Raw genomic sequence first — 25,680 nt, 5'->3', positions numbered from 1 at the left:
TACTATTATCAATTTTACTGGGCTCTAAGACTACAAACAATGTACTAGGCTAAATTATATTGCAAAGATTTCACAGTTATAAAAGTATACACTCTAGGGATTCTTAAGTCCTGAGACAAAAAGTAATCCTTCAACAGAATGGAATGCAACAGTCAATTCCACTTTAATATTAAAAATTGGACAGCATTAACATACAATAATGCTATTTAACTCAAGTGTTGATTTCGGAAAAAAAAAAATACAGTTTGACTTATGCTATGGTACTTATGAGAGTTGTGGAAACCGTTCTCTATGAAGTCAGTCAATCAGGAGCTCATCAACAGAAGGGACTGCTACTTCTGGAAATCCCACTGAAGCAAACGGGAGGAATGGAAATATCAACAAAAATGAGACTGGCTGTACAGTGAATCCAGTAACTAGTAAGATACTCACACAGAACCAGCTAAAAGCCATAATTGGTCAAACAGCTAAGCAACTTCCTAAGAAGTCAAGACTTTTAAATCCTATTTTACTTGGGCTTTGTCTACCGCACAGAGCTGCTCATTTCACATTACTCACTGTAATTGCTCATTACAAAGCAGAAGTTCCAGAAAATACTAAAAAGCTTTTCAAAAAAAAAAAAAAAAAAGGTCAAGCACAACACTACTATTATAGCCTGAAAAAACAAATGCAAAAGCCAAAGTACTTTCTCAAGAAAGCAGTTGACTTGATTCTTTGAACTTCTGAAGAAATCACTTCCCCAGCTCTGGTGAAAACTTAATTGACTATAAAATACCACAGAATTGGACACAGAGCAAAATGATTACAAGTATGAGGACCCTAGAGAACAACTCAGGAGAAAAAACATGCACAGAAAATCAAGCCCTCGAGCCCACTACCACTAAATATTTAGGCATCTAACTTCCTTTTGTTTTAATGACTATTAGACATGGAAGCACTTAACATGGTCTTTCAAAGGGTCTATGTTTAAAAGAGCTTACATTCTCCTGAAATCTCTAATTTTTCTGTGGGCTCGTATATACAAAAGTCCAGAAATAACAGCACAGAAATCTGACCAGGTCAGAAAACAAAAATCAGTAGTACTCCCACGTTAGAAAAGGTGGTTTCTGTTGCCTGGCAGGGCCCAGCGTTAGATCCCACGCTCCCACAAAACTGAGACTATCTTGCTCCACCCTCAGTTAAACAAGTCCTTGTGATAAGACAGACTTCCAAATATTGAGACCTCAATATTTGACAGTTTTCTAGTTGTTACAAAAACGTAAAGCACAGTTAAAGAAGGAATAAAATTTTCTTGTGCAGCCATATGAAAGGTACAGCCAAGACATAAATTTTCAGTGTTCTGGAATGATTTCTTTAATTAAAGTATAACATCTCCTTCCCCATTACACTGTGATTTTCCCGAGTGCTGTAATTTACTTGGATAGGCTTCTCATCTTTCTCGATTTTGTACATTGCTGCTACTTTCACAAAAACATCATTGCGAGTTCTCTAATACTCACTACCCTGAAAACATTTCCATGGCATTTTTATTAATTACATTATGGCTCATTTAGATGTGAACCTGGGAGTACTCCTAGTCTATAGTATAGCTATAAATATTTAAAACCAATACTAAAAGTAAGACTGAAAATATCTTCGGAGGTATTCCACTGTTTTTCTGGGAGTCTGTTCAGCTGCAGAATAAGGATTATCAGAGCAATGGGCTACTTGACAGGAGACATATAAATGCAGAACAAATAAAAGAACACTTACAAGACAGCTACAACATACACCATTCTTTTAAGATCTCATTATTTTTTTGTATGCAAATTAAGCTGTTACCTTAAGCTCATGTTCTTTATAAATATTTCCAATACCCTCTCATGAAGTGATAGTTACATTATGCTTTACATAAATTGACTTCTATAATCTCTTTAATAATGGACTCCCTAGAGAATTCAAAAACAATGAAGTATCTAAGAGTGGTTACATCAGCTCTCAGATGCTGCTCTCAGTCAGCTCATTTCAGCAGAAATAAACTCAAGACTTGCTCAGAAAATTCACTGAAACCACAGAAATGCTCCTTCAATAACAGTGAAACTAGTATAATGGGAAGTAAACTTTGTAATGCTAAAATATGGTAATTAAAGCAAAAAACCCAACCCATTTGCTTACCAACTCTTGTTCCTGTTCTAACAAATTAAAAAGTAAGTTAATTCAAAAATTCTTTATACAAGGAGGATGAGAACATAACTAGGTTAAACAGCAAAACTTAGTTTGTACTTCCTCTACGGTCACACAATGAATGAGATTATGTCCCCTTAGACATTAGTATAAATGCAAGTACTTCAGAAAAGAGAATCAATAAAATTAAGGAAATTAATAAAGTCTTTCAAAATGTAATATATATATATACACACTATATAAATGTATTAATATATAAATACATAAAGTATTTCAAAATGTGGCATCAAACAAGGTGTTTCTTGCTTGAACTAAAACAGTGACTGAGTCAACACTGTCAGTGAAGGAACCTTCAGAAAACAAGCCTTTAAGCATTTTAAACAATTACACAAATCCTTCCAAATAACACAATGTAAGATGAAAGAAGCTCTTTCCCCAAGAAAGTAAAATAAACAAGCAGCTGCCCTACCCAGAAAGGGGAAAGGGCACCACAGTGTCCCTGGGGCTCACCTCCCATCAAAGGGAGGCGGCTCCGAATCCCTGACTCAAAAGAACACCAAGACCTTATTCCAAGTTGGCATTTATAGCCATGTCAGCCCCAGAGAGGCAGACTGCATCATTTTGAAGATTAAAAAAAACCCCGAGCAATGTAAAATAGGTGGTGTAGGATTTAAGAGTATTAAGATTAATGAAACATTATCACAGCATTTTCAGAGAACCAGCCAATTAAAAAACATGCCAAAATTAAAAGCAAAACAGTAGCATTATAGAGCCTAAATGCCTCTAACACTTTTTTTTATGAAACAGATTGGTGCTATTAGCAGCTTGGTGTCCTCTTGTTTGCATAAATCCCAGTACAGGTCTTCATCAGGGAGGTCACATTTCTGAGCCTGTATTCTGAAGACCAACGGGAATAGCGGCTTCTTTATTTCTCATTACAGACTATCAGAAAGCTGAATTCCAAACAATATTATAATTCATGCAGAACACACCAGTTTCCCTGTTACAGGTAAAGTGAGAGTTATAGTATGGTATATAAGCAATTAAAACGAACATCAACATCAGAAAAACCCTAGGAAACATTAGAAATAATGCCAAAGTGTCTCTTCTAGACAGAACTGTTTTGACAGCACAGCCCTTACAGCACTCTCACTCTGCAGCCCCACAAAGTAGGCACTCCTTGTCATTGGCAGGACACAGAATTATACTGATACAAGACAGCAGGGCAAGAACTAGGAAAAGTATTGAAGTATCATACGTTGTCATTGCTTATATACTGTGTTTAAGTTAGAAAACAGATAACTGGACCCATATTCTGCTATTGCACTGTTTCAGCTATAGAAATAGAGCATCTACAACCAAAGCATACAAAATATATGCAGTAAGTAAACTGTAACACTAGAATGAGTGCATGCAGTGAGACCCTGAAACCTCTGCTATCTCACATTTAAGAAGCAAAGGATGTTGAAAAACCAAAATCTCTGAAAAACAACCATGTTGACCAAATGTGTACGTGAGCTATGCTTAATAGACAATAAGATTAAACAGAGGAGTATAAATTCAATGCGTTTAACAAGAGGTTGGAGCCAGATAAATGGAGTGTTTTCATGTCACATCCCTTCCCTTACATGCCTCTTCCCACCCATGGAGACAGACCCCAGGAAAAAGCTTACACAAGAAGTCAGTCACTCCTTGACAAGCTAAATCTTTTAACAGCTCTCTTGCTTTTGCAAAAACATAAGTTTGTTTTTAATACAGAGAAAACTGCAAAACTGTTTGACATTAAACTTGAAGGGAGCATGGCATTCTTCTCCAAAGCACAGCCTCAAAACAAAACAGGACACTAAGTCTGAAAAAGGGAAGGAAAGGACGAGGAAAAAAAGGTTGTCATCCAAGTTCCCCCTTCCTAAAGAGAAGGGTTCAGGACCTGAGATTTTAAACTCTATAATTAATAAAAATCAGCCGGGCAACTCTAAACCATAAATCAGCGGTACTGCATTGGAACTACAGCACCCTGTTTTACAGGGCAAACTTTTTATTTGTTCCAGTTGCACAAAAGCAACCATGCTACAGAAGTATTATTCTTTTAACTAACCATTATTGGTGGAAGAGGAGAGGGTTGCTACTGTGGGGACTGTCCCCTCCTTACAAAAGCATTTATTCTGGCGATTGTGAAAAAAATATTTCCTAGCAGGCATTCAAAGCCACATTTAGTTGTGCAAAATGTAAAATCACTGTAGCTACTTTTCTCATATAACCAACATTTCTGTAACATTCCTATTAGTAATCCCTTTAGAGGATATTTTATTCTGAAGGACTGTGACCAAGTTCACTGGTTTATAAAGAAGATGTAATAGTCTCTGATGATCACTACAATTGTAGGCTTCATTCCTCAAAACAAAAAGGTTTCAAGAAAGTATATTAGCAGCAACAGCAGCTCGCTCTTCTATTATTTTTTTCAGTTTAACTCACCAAGTAGCTTTCTTGTGGAAGAATACAGAGCGTGAGGGCGTGCACTAAGAAATCCAGTGAGGAATCTGAAAACTCTGATTATCATCACTGCTATCATCACTGCAGTACGCTCAGGAATTAGAAGAATTTTAGTGTGGGATAACATTTATATCAGGCTCACAGTGTACTTAATACTCAGGAAAAAAAAAAGTACAAAGCAAACTTGTTCTCTGTGGATGCAAATTATGAATAATGGCATGTTTTAGACCTAACTTTGACTATTACACAGTCATTGTTCTTATTAAAAAAAATACTAAGATGTTAATCATTGTCAATGTGAAACAAGTAGTAAGCCTTACCCCAGAGATAAGAAATACTTTACAGAAGTCCAAAACAGGTAAAATCTGCAAAAAACTGGCAGCTTCCAGAGTGTCCTGAAGGTTGTCCATATTAAGGGAGAGTTTTGCAGTATAAATGAAATCAATGATCTTCTTTAGGCCTATTTTGTTCACACCGTGAAGCTTAATACACATTAAATCCTGTTCCTTCATTCCTCCTGAAAAAGACATGTAGGTAAGTTCATATAATCATTTTGATTGGGTTGAAATAATTTCATAAACTTATACAAAATTAAAAGATTTTGAAGTCTCATTTAAAACCCCATAGGCAACTGCAGAGAGAGTACAACTACATAGAGTTGTTTGCAGTCCTGGGCTGATTCACACACAACACTGAACACGCGTCTGAGTGTCCAAACAATGGCAATTGGGAGGTAGCAGTATGCATTACGTTAACAAAAACACCACCTGTGAACATAGCCTTGAAGTAATCACTTGCAGAGGCCATCATGGCTCTGTGAACAGGAAACACTTCGTCACCATCTCCTGGAACAAGCGTCACATCACAAAGCAAACCTTCCACTCGCAGTTGGTCAAAGCCCTGCAAGAAGAGCACAATGGGAAGCATCCGTTTGATTTGGGAGGAGAGTAGGAATCTCTTCCATTGCCCTTATGTAAATACTCACTTTTATGTACATGTGACCTGTAGTTCCAAAAAGTCACTAAAAAATAATCTGTCATCTCACAACCATTATCTCTAATATATTCTACAATCATTATTAATTGGAAGCAGAATTATTATTATCCAGAAATGGCTGAAGAATGTAAAGTACACTGGGCCTTAGAAAGTAGCTTTATTCAACTAATTGAGTTATTTTCAGGAAGGAGTTTGTTTTGTAAGCTGGCACTCCAGCAACTGTTTCAGGTAGGGACTAATATCCTTTTTGGACGTACCCTTCTGGACACGTACACATTCTAGATCTATTTCTGTTCCACACCAGTTTCAGTGCTTTGCATCCCAAGAGGCTGCAAAATACAGGGAAAGGAAAGCTGTCACCTGGTTCCATGATTATCAAATTTATTACCAAAGTTTACATGGCAAAAACTCCAAAATAAGCTCACATTATATATTCGATCTTTTCTGAATTACTTATACTGGCTAAATGTAAGAAAAAAAGAAAGTAATCTACAGCAGCACTCTAGAGTAAGATTTTCCTCTGAAGATATGCCTGGTTGAGGATACTGGAGGATGGCTGGAATACTCGCCTCCTCCACACACCGCAGAAGAGAAGCTCAAACACAAAACCAGGCGTGTCTGACATTTTTCTAGTATTAATAAGAAAGTAAATACTCCTTTATAGATTTAACATTTACAAAAGTCTTGGCATCAGCCAACATTGTTTAAAATTTAAGATATCTTAAAGCAAGGCTATATTTTTAGAACTGCAAAGGTAAGTAGAAATTAATATTCAGATTTGTCACAGAAAAAACAGAACATAAAAGAATAAATGAGCTATTAGCTCCAATAAATCAGAAGCCAAAACATAGGATTATATAAAACTAAGGTATTTCAGTGACTCAACTTACCTGTAGTTCCTACAAACAAGGCTTTAAAACTACCAATTCTCCATTTGCTCAATTTTTGAAGAAAAAACTGAATGAGGAGGAAATAAGCTGAACACTTTGCCTAGTGTTCAAACAATAAAAGCTATGTGCAATCGCCCAAGCCTTTGAAACTAAAACAAATAATCACTAGCTTCTCAGAATTGAAGAGAGTCAAATTTTTGTCCCAAAACTTAGGCAATCTATTTAGGCAGCAAGTCGAAAAGGTGGCAGTTCTCCAAGGAATCATGTCATACAGAATTCATCTGCACTCCTGAGAAAGACTGCACTGGAAAGCAGTAACAGCTACACAAGCTGTAAGCATGACTCTGTATGGCATGTAAAAGCTCCAGCAGAAACGAGAAGATAAAATGACTTTACTTCTAAATTCTTAAAGCTTCAGAGAGGATAACATTTTTATCCATTAGAGGAATATTCTACCATATGGTAGTGCCATACAGTCAGACCCAGCACAGGGCGTTACACCAAAGCTGGCAGGGCTCTGCAATCTTTGGGATGTGAAGAAGGAGCATGGAGCTCTCCTCATCACACCCCTGTGGCAGCTTTCAGACAAGAGATGGTACGAGTGTTTGCCTAACATAACTACGCTGCTATATTCTTTGATACAGCCGCCACTTCATAGTTTAACCTCTTAGAAATACTACCTCTTAGAAATTGAGAGTGGGCAGGGATACAACCCAAAGAAAAGGCCAAGGTTTTTTTTCCAAGCTGTTGCTAAAAGTCAAACCTTTAACTTGCAGGAAAATAAATTATAAGCCATGCTTGCTCGTGGGCATTGTCAGCACAGCACACTAACATGCATTTTTTTTTTTTTAGGCTTTTTAGAAATTACTAATCTGGTAAAGTCTACTGAGCAGAGGCATTGTTTAGGGCAGCCAAAATTCCCCGTACAGATCAATACTGACACAAGAATATTTAATTACCTGTAATACCACAGAACTGTGAGTATTGCTGGTGAAAAATCTTGTGGTCCCTGTCTTAGAAGACTGTAGATGGGCAGAGATGCCCATATCGCTGCTACCAAGAGATACTTTCATATGAGGATCCTCCTCTTCCACCAGAGATCTAAGAAGATTAGAACAAATAAACCTTAAGACCAAACTCATTTTCTTTCAGTGCTCTTGTGTATTAAAACCCGAGTCTTCTGGGATGAAATGTAACAGCTATATATAGAGGCTATAGATCAAAAATCAGCAGATGACAGAATCAGTCCTTAGCGGTCCCCCTCAGCTAATGTAAGAGTGAAGCATTAATAGTCTCTAGAACAGCACAACTTAAAAAAAAAAAAAAAAAAAATCGCTAATGAATTTTTCCTTTTCCTTCCACCCCCACATCCCCGAATTAAGACACTTGCACACTATTTTATTTCTATATGTGCTTCCAGTATTGTAGGGTGCTTGCAGGGGGTTCATCCAGTTTTCAAAATCAAGTATCTTACCAGATTGCCAAGGAAAGCTAGGAGATTGGAACTCTAAATGTAAGATTAAAGTTCAGTAATTTCATTCTTACGGCTTCCACTATCTTCCTCAAGTATAAACATAATAATAGAAAATATACATAGTGGAGTTTCAAGCTGTAACTTTAAGATACCTTTAGAAACACACAACTAGAAGAATCCATTTAGGACATGATATCCAGTATTTTGCTACTGCAGGCAACCACTTCATAATTTTAATTTAAGATTTGTTAGTGTCAAGTCAATACTTATGCTTGTGATGCCAGGCAATTACTGTCCAAATCTAGATAGGAAGGGCTAATTTTAGGTAGAACTGTTAAAGAACTACTGCACTATTAATAGCCTTCCATTTTAATCTTGGGATGCAAATTAGGTTTACATAAAGAGATATGCATATGAGGTTCCAACTACCCTAACCTGTAATTATTATAAAATGTAAATAAATTTAATCTCCAGAAATATTAACAAAAACTAATTCCTGTAATTTCTGTGATCTAATGTACTACCTATTAGCACGCATAGCGCTATAATGCATATATACAAAATATTAATTAGCAAACATAAGATGTTAATTCATAGATGAGTGCATATTCATTATTAATAAAGATTCCATATTTCACAAAAAGATTAATAGCAGTTTGACATAATTGCTGCAAATCTCAAACACAAAAATTTTCCAGATTTTAAACATGCAGGTAAAAACACTGGCCTCCAAGCTAGTTTCAGAAATTACTTTAAATAAGTGACAAGAACGTGTTTAAATTCCCTTCCTCCCAAAGTTTAACTGCAATCACTACATAAGGTCAAGTTTGGGATTTGCAGATGAAAAATAATTTTAAATATTTTTTCCCCCCCCCCAAAAAAGGTTTTCTTTTTTTAAAAGTATTTACTCCCACCTTCTTTGGTACATGGACTATGTGGAGGTTTCTGAAACTCACACATTACTCTGACAGCACTGAGGTGCTCTGTTCAAACCCATGGGTACGTAAGGTCAGCCATGAAAACATATTCGAAACAAATTCACCATTCAACAGTGTACGTGGGTTTGAAACCCCTGAGATTTGATGCACACAGACATAACAACAGATTGTAGGAACAAGGGTACATCTAAACACCTTTGGCTTCTAACGTAGCAACCCAGTTCTCAGACATCTGAACAGAAGTTATAAATGTGGAGGTACTGCAGCATGCAACAATGGTGTCATTTCTGAAACAGAATTATCTCTATTTCATAAAACGTACCCAGAGTGTTATTTAAATTAAGTTTTACAGGGTGTATCTTTGAAAAGTGCTCTCCAAACTATCTTGGGCATCCAGCCATGTAACACAGCAGCAAAGCAGTTGCCAGCTCGCGACCCAAACCATTTTTGTTCACTTTGGTCTAGGGTGTTTTGCATTCGGGTTTATTTTGTGTGTTTTAGTTTTAATACAGTCACATCAAGGAAAGAGTCTAACACAAGTCCAAAGGAGACACGGTCTCTAAATCTGTACATGTCAAAGAACAAATGTAAAATAATGTGGGGAGACTTGTAAGCCTAAGTGGGAAGGAGCTGAAGATTCAACTAGTATGAATCTGACTATGTGCTCCAGAAAAAAGCTTCCTGAAATGTCAGATCAGATAGCCATTTTATGAAAGGGCTTTAAAAATACTTTTTCTAAACTCAGAAGAAAATAGAACATGTGCACATCAGTTAAAATCATTAGAAAAAGAAACGTACAAGCCAACTGCCTTGGCTGCTTGGAATGGGCATTTTACCATAATTGCCACATACCCCACACTACTTTATTTCCTGACAGCCAGCGTAACTCATAAGTTTCACAAATGAAGGGAAAGACCTTGATCATGATTCCTTCATTCCACAAACGGCAGCGATAATGGAAGCACTTTTCTGAACAGGCCACGCTGCACACAACTTCCCAAGCTTTGTCCTAAGAAGTCCTCTATAGCACAAGATGCCTTATTACAACTGCACAGTCAAAACATAGAATACAATATATTTCAAAATACTTGCAATCCTTAAAAAGTATGTATTCCACATGCCAGGTGTGGCTATAAGCAGCTGGTTCCCCTACCTGATTTTCAATACATAATGGGCAGTTGTCTAAACCCATATCACACATAGAAGCCCAACAGCTCACAACTTGACGCTCTTCTGCAGAAGAGATATTCACTATTTCTCTTCCACATTTGTTGTTAGGTATGTACAGAAACTTGCATACGAGAATTAGACATTAAATTTTAAAACTTCCACATTATAAAAATCCACTAGAAAATAAACATTACCATTCTAGTCTCAAACATTAACTTGGCCATGTATGACTCCATCAGAATAAACGTATTTAGAGATAACCAGATTATTCCTATACTGGTTTTTGCTTTATATCTAAGCAACTACGACAAATCAAAAAAAAAAAAAAAAAAAAAAGTAGTTTTGTTGAGGTGGTTGTTTTTTGGTTTTGTTTTTGGTTTTTGTTGGGTTGTTTTGGTTTGGGTTTGTTTTTTTTTCTTAAAAATACACCACCTTTTTTACCTACAGTTTAACAGTGTAGGCAGGCAGAGTGCCTCTCCCATCATGCAGAAAGTGCCATTCAGGAGCTGGTTTTGGCAGAAGTTACAATGCAAGTCAGCAATAAGAAAGTCACCAATAAGGCCTGGCAACTGCGCACTGATCCCCTGAATCCCAGCCTTGAGACACTCACCAAGAAGGAAAGAGCACTCCTGGAGCAACCAGAAATTATGAGTTTGTCACTGGCTTTATACCAGTTTCAGCATTTATCTTCATGCAACAAGAGAAACCCATCTTGGTAAGACAAAGTGAAAATGCAACAACTCTTACACACTGTGTTGATACTAATACAAAAAGGAACAGCAAAACCCAAACACTGTATCATTTACGAGAGTAATTTAAAACTACTCTGCAAAGAAATTTCAAACTATTTGGGATATAACTTCTGTCTGGGGGGCTACAAGTGATTATTCAGAATTAACTCTGCCATTCGCACCCAGAACAGATGGGTAACATGGTTTATATCCGAACAAATTCCCAACAAAAACACAGTAAGTACATCTGTCTTGTTTGGACACTTACCAAAGGCGTTATTTACATTCATTAACACAGGTCTGCTGAGCACTATAATTAATTAGATAATAATGAATGTAAACATATTGATTTTTTTACTTTAAGTACAGTACATTACAATTAAGCATACTACTACAGAAGAAAGCTAATACATTTTCTAATTAATTTTATTGTCCTGATCAATAGAAATCATTAAACAAGTGCAGCAGTAGCATTTTTAACCAGGGTTAAAAAAAAAAAAAGTTGGACAAGACAGCTAAAACTACAATAAGATGTAGCAATAATTCACAAGTTGCTCTAGATGCGGCTGTTAGCACCACTTTCAATGCATACACTTGGTCTGGAGGGAGTTGAACGTTATAGTGTTAAGAACAGGGGAATGTTGGAGTTTCTTGTGAAATGAATATTACCATTGCAATAGCAAGGCAGAGGAACTGCCTGACTCTTTCTGCAACCTCAAGGAAGCAGTGGCTCACAGTTCACAGAGAGGCACCAGAGGTTAATTAGTTGCTATCACAGAATAAGCTGTCACACTGAATTTTCTTTCTAACTCCATGTTGATTCTTTCAAGTACAGCATAGTTTCTTCCTAGCTACTGTAACCAAACTTGCTTTTCTCATGACTCCAAATTAATCCTCCAAGTACTTCCAACTGTTTTTTTTGTAGCTATGAAATATGGAGTGTACATTACATAACTATTAATGCTACATCTTAATTTCCTAACTTCCTGACAATTTTCATGGAAGGTCAATTTCTTCACTTTTTACCATCTAAAAAGATGTAAAAGCAAGTTTTCTTTCTGTAGCTGACTGCCCACTAGATTCTCTTTCATTTATTTTCTCTCTGAAGATATTTTTCCTCTTGTTCATCCGCTAAAAGGTACCTGAACACCCTCTTTGACAATCTATGCGATTAGCAGTTACTTTAGAACTAGAAAGGTGACCACAAGCCAAATGATGAGCTATGAAAAAAAGAATACAAACAATAGTTCCATAGTCTTGCAGAGCTAATGTGAAGCTACACTGACTTTTGGGGATTTTAGTTTGTTTGGGTTCAGGGGGGGGTTGGGGTTCTTTTTCCATAGCACAGTCAGAGGAAACCATAGCTAAGCACCAGCTCAGTGCAGAAAATAGAGTTCAGATTAGAACAATGCAGTAGTATTTTTTAATATTTCATTGATTTGAAAGATAAAAGTTCAGTGGCTTTTAAATATCATCAGGTATATAATTTCCTAAATCTTGTCACAACATAGGACAAAATGTGGTGGAGTAACAAGAACAGTTAACTTCTGTTAATGAAAAAAAAGACTGCAAATCTCCTCAATGGGTCTTCATGAGCCTCTAGGGTTAATTGCTAGCCCCTGCACATAGTGAAGTAGCACAAGTAAATATCTAGACTGGCACAAACACTAAAGAGCTTAGTATTCCGGGAGAATACTAAATAAGCAATTTGAAAACACACCGACTGCCTGAAGTATTTACAGGACTTGTGTCCATTACTGCTCCCAGTTCTGTCTACAAGCTCTATCGATTACCTGCAGTGAATTCTGGAATCTGTGAGCTGACTTTAAGGTGAAACTGAATTCTTCATGCAGCAGGAGAGCCACTAACCCTGTCACCAGGACAGGATGCAAGACCCTGTAGTTTGACCCAGAATCTGAACCTTACTCACTCAACCCTCATCTGCAGGCTTGCTGATGAACATAGGTGCCCACGTAGAATCACAGACTGGTTTGGGTCGGAAGGGACCCTAAAGCCCCCCCAGTGCCCCCCCCTGCCCCGGGCAGGGCCCCCTTCCCCCAGCCCAGGGGGCTCCCAGCCCCGTCCAACCTGGCCTTGAACCCTTCCAGGGAGGGGGCAGCCACAGCTGCTCTGGGCACCCTGGGCCAGCGCTTCACCATCTCTAGCATAATTGCTATTTGTACATTCCTTCAAAATATGCTTTAAGACCTGGAACTTTCCAGCAAATACTGACGCATATTTTTTAGCTGGCTGGCATTAGAACATGATTCACAGAAGCAAATTGCTTTCTAAAGCACTTAGCAAATACTAACCTGTTAAAACAGTGCAGAGGCATCCAGATGACCCATGATAAGCAGGGATCTGTGGAAACTGTTACAAGTTTTACTCTAAACTATTATATTCAAATTATGGTGCTGCCATTTTGTACAGAGCTCAGTGGCAGGAGTGAACTAAGACAATATTCTCTTATGATGTCTTCTTCAAAGGTAGTTGAACTCATTCTGATGCAACAGAAACAAGGTAACTATGAATATTATTGAGGATTTGTTCATTTACATGAGTAAACCATTGATCTGTTTGAAATTGTAAGAGCATAGCACGCAGTCTTTGAAAACAAAGTAAGGAGATCAGCCTACAGCTGCAGATATTTTAGAGAGCATGTTCTCTGATTTATTTAAAACCCACAGTCTTTACATAACTCCATAAAAGCTTGCCAAAGCCATATTGGCCAGACAGTGAATTCTTAATTTGGTGAAGCTCAATAGCTTGTTTTTGAAAGGATTATAAGCTTATTTTCTCTGTCAAATTACTGTTCAATGAACCATGACTGCAAGTGTTCTGGTCACTGGTAATTGGCATCTTCAGCAATCACTCCTAGCGTGTGCCCGTACTCTGGTATTTATCAGCAAAGAAAGAACCAGATTTCAGTTTCATATTAAGATGCTCTTATTACAAGACAAATCTTTACTATGTTATGATCAAAAAAATCTGGTACATTACATGGTTATCCTATACATGCAGCTATACATGTATTTTGCTGATGAACCTATTAATGCAAAGGCCAGTGAAATACAACGCAACTTTCACTTACAATTAGATGTAGAGTAATTCTCTACTTTGTATGCATAATCTGCCAAAAAAGTATTTTAGGATGCTTAGTCTGCCAAAAAATAATTTAAGTATTGACTATCTTACTGTCTTCCTATTATGAACAGATGTTCCAGCTTTGTGAGTAATGAATTTAGGAATTCCCCAACAAATTACATGGCCACCTAGGAGTTCAATAAGGATAAGTGATATGGTAGGACTGTATAAAAGAAAATCTCATAATGCTTCTATTAAGAAATTCAAGTATTAATATAATGTAGATGAACAAATTATACAATCATGGTATTTCACATTTCTTCAGTTCCGTATCTCTACCCATACAATTTCAGGGAATCCTTTATTCTGGCACAGAAATGACTTTAACACGTCCTCCCCTAAAATAACTTCTCATCTTTTTATTACTATTTTTTTAGCAGGAGTTTCTAACTTAATTCCTTTGTGGTATCAGTAACCCGATAAAACTTGGCAGTTTTATAATTTGTTAATGGTTTATTATTACAAAAATACAACAAAAGTTTCCATAGGAAACCTATACCTGTGTCACCTTTGTGATACACACAAAGCATTAGGAGTAGAAATCATGCCTTTTTTTACTTTCTCATTATGACCACTGGTCCCATGCTATCAGCCTCAGATGTCACTGTTTTTATTGAACAGTTTAAAAGCTGCATTTTTAATAGGTGAGCTAGAGGCTGGTAACATAATTAGAAACACTCTGCATTTATCAGGTTACTGCATTTCTTAAAAATGCGATTTTATTGCTGTTCTCTTGAAAGGGGCCACCATAACCAAAAGTCTGCAAAGCTTTACCTCAAGTGAATTAAAGCTACATTTTAACTACTGTGGGTGCAATTTTCAAAAGTAGCTACAGCAGCTAGTACAGAATACTGCTCACCTCCCGCAGGGATCTGATATTTATATTTGAGTATCTCACTTTTTACACCTAATCTTGTTTATAGGTTAGAAAGAAAGACAGCAGTAACAGCAGAACATTTAAACATTTATTTACTAACTTGACACTGAGCTCTTCTAAACCTGCACTCCAGGAGAAAGGCATAAAAAAAAGCTTACTGCTTCTTAAATTAAAAAACAAATAGATGTTCCCATATTCATTTTCCACCTTTCCTCTAAACTAAGGGTGTTCTATAGGAGAACAGAAAACCAGGCTCTATATAGCAGAGCAAACCAGTGAGAAGTAGCATTTTGCTCTCAGAAGGCTCTGGCCAAGGGCGACGGGAGAGGAGGATACAGTCCTTCCAAACGCCCAAAATCCGAGAAGGACAAAGATGGTTCCTGGACGCGGACTGAGGGCAGCAAGCAGAGGCAGGTAGCTCGCCAACTTTAACTGCCCTTCCGACACAGGTAGAGCACACGATGCTCATCGCAATGACCAGCTTAAGACAGTGTAAAGGGGAAATAAGCACCGAAGCAATGCAGCCTGAGCAGCTCTGCAAGCACCAGCACCACAGGTAGCAAGGCCACGAGAGGAACAACATGCACAAACAGCCTCAAAGCACAGGGACACTGAACCTTGTCCAACCAGAGTCAGGCCCAAGATAACCTACTTAAGCTATTCTAGAAGCAAAGTTTTGGAGACTAGTGCATAAATGTCAAGCCTCTAACTTTTTTTTTTTTTTTTTTTTTTTAATCCAGTCAAATCTCTTTGTACTTCAACACGCAATCATCATCTTGGCAAAAAGTTTCTGCCCAAGCAAGCCCACAATGTCAACAAAATAATGAACACTACTAGAAACACTCTGATGATAGAACACACACACACTGTTCCAAAGGCCAACAGATCTGGGTGGAAAGGAGGACAACGAAGAAATGACAATATTCCCAGCATCACTGGAACCTTTTTGTAGCACTTCCTAGCAAAGCCACACTCTGACCAAAGCCTGCACAAAATTAGGTCCCACATAACCAGCAGAAGAGGACTGCGCAACACCATCAACCGTTTCGGTATGATTTCCCAAGGATACGCGCACAGAAAACATTCTCCTCAAAATTCCTTCTTAAACAACTAAACTATCAGAGGTTTCAAGCTGTTTGTAGCATAATTACAGCCCGCTGGTTAATTCAAATTTGTTTTCCACAGAAACAAAGCAATATTTGGCTCAGTCATTGCTATAAAGCTTTTGTTCCTAACAGTATTTAGTCTCTCTGGGAGCCTTAGTATCACATCCACATTTATCTATTTGACAAAGGGTTTACATTCATTGAGCCATTTGTAGCTTAAATTTGCAGACTCAGATTGTTTAATGATGCTAAATTAGAAACGGTTCTCTAATGACTTTTTGCCAAAGTTGGTGTTAGTCTATTGATTCCTACTATCAAAACCAGAAAAAGCAAAGCAAATGCACATGCTTTGTAGCTCTTCTGCAGAACTACTTTATTTCCGTGACATTCAAAAAGGTAAAATACAACAGTCACTCGGAGGTTTCACAGTTTAGACTGGACTGGCACCGTACATCCCATTCCCTGACCTTTATATTTGGTCTTAAGTGTTCAAAAGGCAAGTCAGCATTTTAGCTAGGCAGCTTAGTACTTCCCAGGCATTACAAAACACGAAAAACATTTTGCATGCACCAACTGATTACAGTTCTACCTGATGTGTCTTTACACATATATTAGTTTTCATACATCTACAAATTGTTAAGTTTGCAGGATAGTTCCTTAGAGACAAAAACCTGTATATGTCTAAGGTGGCACGTGCACATTCAAGATTTGGCCACAGAACATACATCCCACTGTATTCCTACAACAGATTTGGGAACAACCCCTTTCCAGAATGTTGGCTCTTTTTTTTTTTTTTTTTTTTTTTTTTCTCCCCTATGTAGTGTACAGAATAATTTTGATAGATAAAAAGCCAGAAAAGAAATGTAAACAGATTCTGACTTTAGGGTTTGGTAATTAACTCCTGCTCTTTCTGCTGCCCAGGTCTGTTCTAACCATTCTTCTTGTTTTGTCACTTCTCACAGTTGTTTTAGAATTCCTTTATTACTATCTCCTGGGGAGAATGTTGGGGGGCATTAATTACTTTAAATTGTAAAGTAGTTTTCCCCTACATGATAAAGAGTTTAAGCATGTCAGACAACAGGTGTGGGTGCTTGTCCATCCCATGAAAAAGTACATTTCTGCAACTCAGATATTGCAACATTCTCAGTCACTGCTGGACTAAATATTAGAGCAATAATATAAATGTGCACTTCCACTTTAGTGTTATAGCTACACATTATTACACTACAATTCCCACTATTACTATTTAGAACAAGTGACTATCATTTTTAAATGCCAATATTCACCAAGTACTTTATGAAAATCCACAGGTATCCCCATCAACAGAAAATACTGCATAACACCCTGAAAAAGACAGTGGATAGAAAGTGATTGGACAACAAGATTCTTCCACAATAACAAGGAAATAAAGGGAAAAATGACAAACTGGCAGAACTGATGTTCTGGCAGAGTAGCCTGAGTAACATATTCAAGAGAATTCAATAAAGATGCTTTAGCATGTCACAACATTATGTCAATATTGCAACATCATGCTACATATGGAGGAGAATGTAATTTTGAGAACCTGTAAACCACAGCATCATCTCTAAAGGTCTGCACAGAAAAAACACTAGCACCAAGAAACTTCATGACAGCTAGGCTTAGATTTTTTTTTTTCCTTGTTTTTGACAGTTTCTTACTGCAATGAAATGTCACATTTCAAACTTGGAATAATCTATTGAAATACCTATTATCTAAAAAGCAAAAGGAAGATGATCAGCAGGCAGAAATGAGAACTCTGCATGCAACATTTCTGGGATCCAAAGCAGTATTCCATTTATAAGACACAAGCCCTTTCTATTCCCCACTCACCCAATTCATCTGTTTGCATGCATGGTCAGATCAGTTTAGAAAACATTTGGGGTGACCTGTACATTGACTTTCAACATATTGCAGTTTGAAATATCTATGAAGTAATTGCTTAAAAGGGAAATGTTGCCAAAAGACAAGCAAGTCTGTTTTGGGGTGAAGACCGTGTAATCTGTCAAATGCTCAAGAGCCCAAGAAAAGGGTTTATTTACTAAAATTGACCAATGAAGACAGTGGAGGCACATAGGGTGGTCTCACAGAAGAGAACTAATACAGATGGCCTGATGAATTATGCATACACACCTTTTTCAAGTATATATAACTGTATAGCATAAATTCAAAGAGCTCATTGTAGAGCAAATCAGCAATCTGAAGGAAGACACAAAAGCATTAACCTATATAACCTACATAAGCAGCTAAAACTAATGCTGATTACTCCAGAGTATTAAGAATTTATTCTACTTTTCTGCACAGTAACTGATTTCCATTACCACAAAGCATTTCCTGTTGGACAAATTTCACAACCACATGACTTGGGATATACAGACTGTATTGCAAAGCCTTTGATACAATACATTTGGAACATCACATTTGTTTATTTCTCCTAACACTAGTCAGTTATGTATGAAAACACATGCAAAGGATAGTTTCTACTTAAAATATCAACACAATATTCCGTGTAAAAGGATAGAAGGCACTAAGTTTACAGATGGATTATTCTGCATTAAGAATTTTTTAAATTTTATTTATTTTTAAACACGGCATGTTGGAGACTAAAAACACCTAAGTGAACATGTAACTTCTCAGAAAACAGCTAACAATCACTCTCAATCTTGTTATAACATTTCTGAAAATAGTATTTTTGCATTGAATTCTTTGTAGATGCCCATCTTAGTACTTTAATCTCCTGAATTTCCACAAACATTTCTTCTGTTCATGTTACTGGAAGATGTGCACAACTTAACAAAAAAATAAATGACACTGCTAGTGTGAATAAGAAAGAATTTGCCTCTTAGCTCTTAACGTATGAGACAACGTGACCCGTGAACAATAACCGGGATGCATATTCCTTTACACTTCAAAGCCGTTCTGTGCAACCAAAGGTTGAACCGTTCCTCACCCTCTCTGAAGTAGTGCTTCAATTCTTAACTTCTGCTTATGTCAGTCACTGGGGGTTTTTTTTGTTTTTAAGATGTGGCCATCAATGCACAGCTACGATGCCAAAAAATACCACTTTTCCAACTCAGTAGTATTCACTTTGTCCTTTCCTCTGATGCACTCACTGAAACTGCTCACCTGCCCATATAATGTACTAAGTCACCTAGGTCTGTCCCCACATAGTCGACAAATACAAATATTGATATGATTTCACTAGCAGATCATAAACTTGCCGTAACAGCTTTCACACTCATTTTGACAAAAGGAATCTATATTCTGAACCTCAATGTCATAAGTGTCATGAAAGAAAATGTAAAGCAGCTTAACAAAGGCACGTGTATGCCCACATATCTGCACATTCCTAACTCGTGCACTAAGCCAGTCTACATGACACCTACATATATTGATCACATGTCAGTGCTCCAATTCTAACACTATCTGATTTTCCCGGTGCAATGTCACTGGACCTCTCCATCAGTTTGGGGGAAAGCTCAAGCTACTCTGGACCAGTTCCACCAGAAGCCAGAGGTTGTCTGCATTCCCATTTAGAGGGACCCTTTGTCCTTCGTGCAACACGAAGAATTACCTCTTGCAGACAGGATCACCTGAAAATATCCTTAAAAAATAACTGGTGGTAAACAAAACCACTAGCCAAGAGGCAGTGATTCACTGCTGCTCCTTCCCATTGCCAGGAAGGCAGTACCACACCCAGCAGGCATCCCAGTAACAGAAGCACGTCCTCACCTACAAAGTCATCAGCTCAACTTCAGCAGGTCCTTTATTTCACGTACTACCCAGGCACCAGTTCCCCGCAGCAGAGAACACACTGGGACAAGCTCTTTGTGCTCATTCCCCACCTTGGGAGCTGCCACGAACTTTTCAAGCAGCGAGTGCAGCTGAAGCGCCCCGGTCGCACCGCTGGCAGTGAAGTTAACTGGTTTACAGTGAGACTTTGTGCGAAGATGCCTGCTTCATCCAGGGAGCCAAACGTGCTCGTAACCACCTGTCCCCACATCTCAATATAAGGAAACTAAGGCAGACTTCAGATATAGGCTATATAGACCAAAAAAAAACCCCCCAAAAAACAACAAAAAAACCCACCCCACACTGATAAAATCTGTGTGTCATGACAATCAGTTTAACCTCTAGATAAGTTACTTGTAAATCATAAACAGAATGAAGCTTTTAAACTTAAGGTCAGCTTTATTAGAAAAGCCTGAAAAACTGGAATTTCAAGTAAAAAAAAAAAAAATCACCTTTAAAACCTCTCAACATTCCAAATTGTACTACAAACCTATTTTATAAGATTAAGATGTCAAATATTAAAGGAATTAAATCAATTATACCCTTGTATGCTCTAGATCCAAAGTATCAAGGATATAAGTGTTCATCTGTGAATTAAAGTTTTATGGTAATTTATTTTACATCAATACATGTTCTATTTCATATGCTACTTCTTCCTGAATCTTTTACTCAAAACATAAGCCTTTTGCCAGTGTGCAGAGTACTACTTATGAAAGAAAACTTATAAATATGAATGTGAAAAACACCAGATCACGTAAAACATTAGCAGATTTACTGTAATCTCTGCAATGAATTCCATCACTTATTTTACTGGTCAACCTAAATTACAAGGTTGTTTTTATCAGTTGATATATACTGACTAATCAGATAGGTGCCATTTTGTAATGTTTCTCATTCTTTATTATAAAGTATAGGAATACCTTCACATTACATTTAAGAGTCCTGCTAATGTCAGGACTGTGTGCCAGTGAAGAAACATCTCCATAAACACTGGGATACACTGACTCATAATAAGATGATTAAGGCTGCTCAGCGCATATTTCTCATGCTCCAGATAAGCTTAGCATCCTATAGTTAAGCATGATCACTAAACCTGTTCACATACATTCAACACACTGAGATAATCAGCTACATGATCCCCATCATAAAAGCTGGCGCATACACAGAGCTAGATTAGCAGTTTTTTAGGCGACACACAAAAGAAATGCTCAGTTTCAGCAGCAGATAGATCAGACCAGGCTATTTCTGATTCTTCTGGCATTTAATAAGCACTATAATTTCACAAACAAAAGCATAACATACAACACTAAAAACACTGTTTCCCTGAAATAGGTTCAAAAGCCTCACAACCCTTCTTTCATCATTGCATCTTTGCATTTAGTCATATTTTTTAAAAACTCAGACTAAGTAGCCATTTATTGAGAACAGCTTATCTTCCAGTAACCTTAAGCAGATTTGATGCATCCAGTGAGTGAAAAAAGCTGAAGCACTTCCATAAAAATCAATGTTAAATTGAAGCATGCACAGCACCGGCTCTGAAGAGCCAGGTTAGCTCCTTAAACCCCAGCCTTTCTGACTGAGAACAATAGTGACCATGCATACGGGGTTGTATTGTTTCAGCTCCACTGCTTATGAAGGCAATTCTCAGCAACAACCAAAAAAGATGACATTAATAGGACTTGTAAATACCTATTTATTACAGTATGTCCTCCCTGTAGCAGCTGAAGCAAAAGCCTATCTTCAATAAGACAATACAAGCTTAAAAGTACTAAAAATGTAGGTATTAGACTGGGATACTATTGGTAAGTGATAGTCTTTATAGTAATGTCCAGACAGGGAAGTCATCTACATTGCTACTTGCATATTTTAAAGCAACTCTTACTCATTTTGAAAGAGCTGCTTCCCTAAATAAAAGCAGAAGCAATTCAGTACCCTACGCCTAGTTTTATTTTGCAGAAAGAAAAAAGCCACCTGTATATGCTAACACAGAACTCACAGCAACAAAAGGTGAACAAAAGCTCCATCAACATTTGGCAAGACAAAGGCATATTGTTTCCATGTGTACTGAAATATTCTTTTATGTGAAGCTGCTTTACATGGACAAACTGCATAACTACGTAAGTATTCAGATATGAATTATTTATATTTATGTTTTAAGCTTGTACTGTAACTTTGTAAAAAGATATTCAATTTCTATTAAGACTAAGACTTAAGAATAAAAGAAGACCGAAGCAGGATGATTTCTCTAATACAAGAAGTTACACGAACAAAAGTGCAGTACAATACAGCAGGTGATTTCATGTTTAATTTCCAAGTGTAATAGCCAGGGGGAGGAAATGTTAGCATATACATTATAAAGAAAACCTGCCTCAAAGCTTAACTTGTCAATTCAAAATCAGCTCTACAAATTAACAGCAACACAAACTTTTCAAATGAACATATATGGTATTATTATGAATATGGCTTAATCTGCACGATTTCTCTGTTTCAACAAAGAGGGAAACACTCGACACAACATCCATCATGAAACATCCAGGATAAAATCTAGGGGGTCTACATACAAAACAAGGTAAAATTCTGGTGCCAATGTCATTTCATATATAACAGGGTATTTTGCCACAGGGTAGTCTCACGAAAGCAATCCCACCTTTTTATCCTCATTTCTCTCACTTACATGTATGCTGGAGAAAGTGGCGATGACCTGGATGTTTTAAGCACAGGAACTGGGAATTTCCAGATAGCAGGAGAGCTCGTTTTCCATTTCAATGGCATGTTGTCACCACGGTACTACAATAACAGTAAACAGCGTTTCCATAACAGACTACCAACTAGGACTTCCATTCCACACACTACTGACACAGCAGTGGCTGCTGCTAAGAACGAGGAAATGATTCTGCCAATGCCCTTAAACTGATGCTTCCAATCTGTAAAACAGGGCTGCAAGGCATCTCCTTTTAAATCCTGCTGTCCCCTAAAGCGATATGATGATTCTATCCTTCTAACTCAACAATAGTGCCACCTCGTTAGGGAAGCGCTGACTGCAGTATATGTTTAAAAAAAAAAAAAGACTGCACTGTGCACACCAGCAAAATGCAGCTTTATTTAATAAAAGCAGCTAATTTTTAAAGATCTGTTTCTGATGCTATTGTTCTACCTTAACAGGGACACTGCAGCACTGTACTAATATTCTCTTCCTATTAACCTCATTTCTGACCAATGGAAGCAGAAAAAGAAATGGGTTTCTTATGAAAGTGAAACAACATACCTACTCAGAATACACTTGTCATCCTCTGAACATTCTTCTTTTGAGCTGCAACAATACAAATGGGATATAAATCTCAGCATAGCCTTAGGCCACGGCTAATAGAGATCAGTGACTAAATTCAGCAGCCTGTTTTCCTCCTGTGCAAGCTCTGACCAAACAATACAAGAATGCCATTATGGAAAAAGCCCATTGCAAAAAAACAGTCCTTCTAATCCATAGCTAGGAAGACAAAATAAAGCACAAATCACTGCAGGTTTCTGCATGCTCTTCTAATAGCTTCTGGTTCAGGATGCTCTCATTTTCCTATTCTCATTTCCAGGGAGGATGAGCAAAATCTCATGCATTTTACAACATGCTATGGGAACACAAATATCACTCTGTCTTCTGCAGTAGAGAAGCAGAGAGTAGCACGCTGTTAATAGCAGTCTTTGTAGGGACGCTATCAACTATCTAATTCTCAACGCCCCCCCCCCCCCCCCCAGGAGCTCACAAATTGCCTGAAGAACTGACGAAGCAGACGGTCACGCAGGTGTCCATCAGGGACCACTCCGCAACTCTGCGCTCCGCTCAGTGACCTCCTGGGGCTGATGGCAGCGTGGAGCATAGAAGGCAAGCTATTAAAAAGGGAACGGAGAATTTAAAAGCGTATTGTGCATAGGCAGAGCAGGTTTCTGGGGGAAAAAAAGGTAGAGCTTCAACTATATCGACTCCCTTACAGGGGAAAATAAATTAAAAAAAAAAAAAAAAAAATCACTTTTAATGTATTGCCACAGTAGACTGAATCAACACTAAGATGCTTAATCTACAGATTTAAGAATAGTCTTTGTTCAGCATGACTATTTTTCTGTTCGCCGGGACAGCTTAATCCTATCACAAAAAAGCCAACACCCTGTCACACTACTCAGCAATAAAGAAGAGAACCAGGAGCAGAATTTCTATAAATTTAAACATTTTAATAACACTTAATAACACTATAATAGGTTTTTCATAACGGTGAAACCTACATTGTTAAGTTTATTTTGGGGATGAAATCACTGAGGAATAATTGCTGCTTTTGATCATTATTATTTTAAATGTTTGCCCAAAATAGTTTTGGGCATTTGAAGCTGTTACCATAACCCCAGGCAAGGACCTAAAATAAGTCAGGATGATCAGAGTCAAGGACTAATTCAAAACCAGATGCACCTATCTGACAATCGAGGAGCGCTCTCCCACTTCTTCGAAGTTCTATATTACACATGAGCAGCATTAACACAGGGAACAAATTTCACAGAAACTGCTACTTGAATGCAGAACAGACATTTGCTGTGTAGGACAAGTGTTTGTATGTTATAAATATTAAGAAACACGAGCCCTGCAGAGAGCAAGTATGCCGTTTTAGCATAAAGAAGTCTTACTTTTAATAGAAGAATTCATGCGTTTACATGCCAACCACCATGCCTGTCTGCACACAATATTTACAATGTGTGCAACAGTCTCAGACATATACATAACACCAGACCAGATAAGACAGGTCATGCCTTAACTTTTAGGCCTTCAGTGCAGAGAAGGTGAAAGGTATCTTAGATAGCAGCTATTACAACCACAAAGAAAAAGATCATGATTTTGAATTCATACACTTGACTTCACTTTCGCGTTTGCCATCATAAAGGAACTGTCTTTAAAAATAATAATGATGTTACTCCCTTCCTCGTGTTGAGTGCACAGCCAGTGCAACCACCTGGTAACTGCTTCCAAATTCCGTTATCTCCCTGCTCTGCCACCCCCAAGGAGCTGATTACACATTTTCTTTACTGAGAGCAGCATTAGTAATACAAAAGAATGAGGCTAAGAACAACCAGTGGGCCACCTTTTCAAAAGTAACTCCTGAAATACCCTTTTGACTGGTAAAATAAAAGTCAACTCAAGCCATACAGTCATTCCCAAGCATTGACTGGCATTTAAGTCAATCAGTGCACATCCAGAAATTAGTTACTTCTCACTTCTGACCCCAACAAGATCCTTCACCCTACAGGGCAACACTAGTCCTCAAATACTTACTCTCCTTTGGGTGCTTCTGTTCCCATTTAATTTACAAGCAACCTAATTAAAACTGTTACAGGAAAAAAAAAAAAAATTCAAGCATATAAATCCCAACTACTGCCCAACTTCATCTCCTCCTAATGTCCAGCACACACTACTTAATCAAACGTCCAATGTACAAAATGCAGAACTGAAGGAAGTAGCAGAGCCAGGTACTCTAAAAATAGGCAAATGCTTTTCACTTGCAAAAGAACTTTCACATGAGAAATGAATCTGCACATAAGAAAAAAACTCAAATCAAATACCATTTTCTTCTTGACAGTAACAAATCGGTTATGTTTACCCAGGAAATGACTACCGAGATGTATTCTACGCTTTACATAAACTATTCCTAAGACAACAGAAAAATCACAGTATTTTATTCTGTTATTTTAATTTTTATTCAAAATAGTAGTTTAGTTACACATTTAAAAAATATGGGAAAAATAGTCTGGTTTCCTGGAGTGCACTGCACCCACCGAATATGCTTATGCTGCTTTGCCATTCATCCCCAAAATAACTGGTATTGAGGGCCAAAAGCAGCATTCCAACTCCGTACCTGTTG

The 25,680-nt window shown here is 37.6% G+C and overlaps 1 protein-coding gene across 11 annotated transcripts in view; it reads right to left on the bottom strand.

Annotated features, from left to right (window-relative positions):
• KLHL13 (kelch like family member 13) overlaps positions 1–25,680 on the bottom strand; it is an 85,747-nt gene that overhangs the window by 14,689 nt on the left and 45,378 nt on the right. For 7 of the 11 annotated variants that reach the window (XM_042807152.1, XM_042807154.1, XM_032991832.2 and 4 more), the window contains 3 exons: positions 7,499–7,640; positions 5,421–5,553; positions 4,974–5,170 (listed from right to left, as the gene is read on the bottom strand). In XM_042807152.1, coding sequence (XP_042663086.1) covers positions 4,974–5,170; positions 5,421–5,553; positions 7,499–7,640 — 472 coding nt within the window. Of the gene's footprint in view, positions 1–4,973; positions 5,171–5,420; positions 5,554–5,906; positions 5,959–7,498; positions 7,641–22,463; positions 22,760–23,054; positions 23,321–23,544; positions 23,610–25,680 lie in introns of those variants that run through there. The other 4 variants (XM_032991833.2, XM_009971124.3, XM_009971116.3 and 1 more) reach the window with 4 other exon arrangements.

Source organism: Tyto alba, unplaced genomic scaffold (genome assembly GCF_018691265.1).
Source record: "Tyto alba isolate M040663 unplaced genomic scaffold, T.alba_DEE_v4.0 Super-Scaffold_5, whole genome shotgun sequence".
Classification (NCBI taxonomy): Eukaryota; Metazoa; Chordata; class Aves; order Strigiformes; family Tytonidae; genus Tyto; species Tyto alba.
The sequence above is the reverse complement of the archived record's forward strand: the minus strand, read 5'-3'. Positions and strand labels throughout refer to the sequence as shown.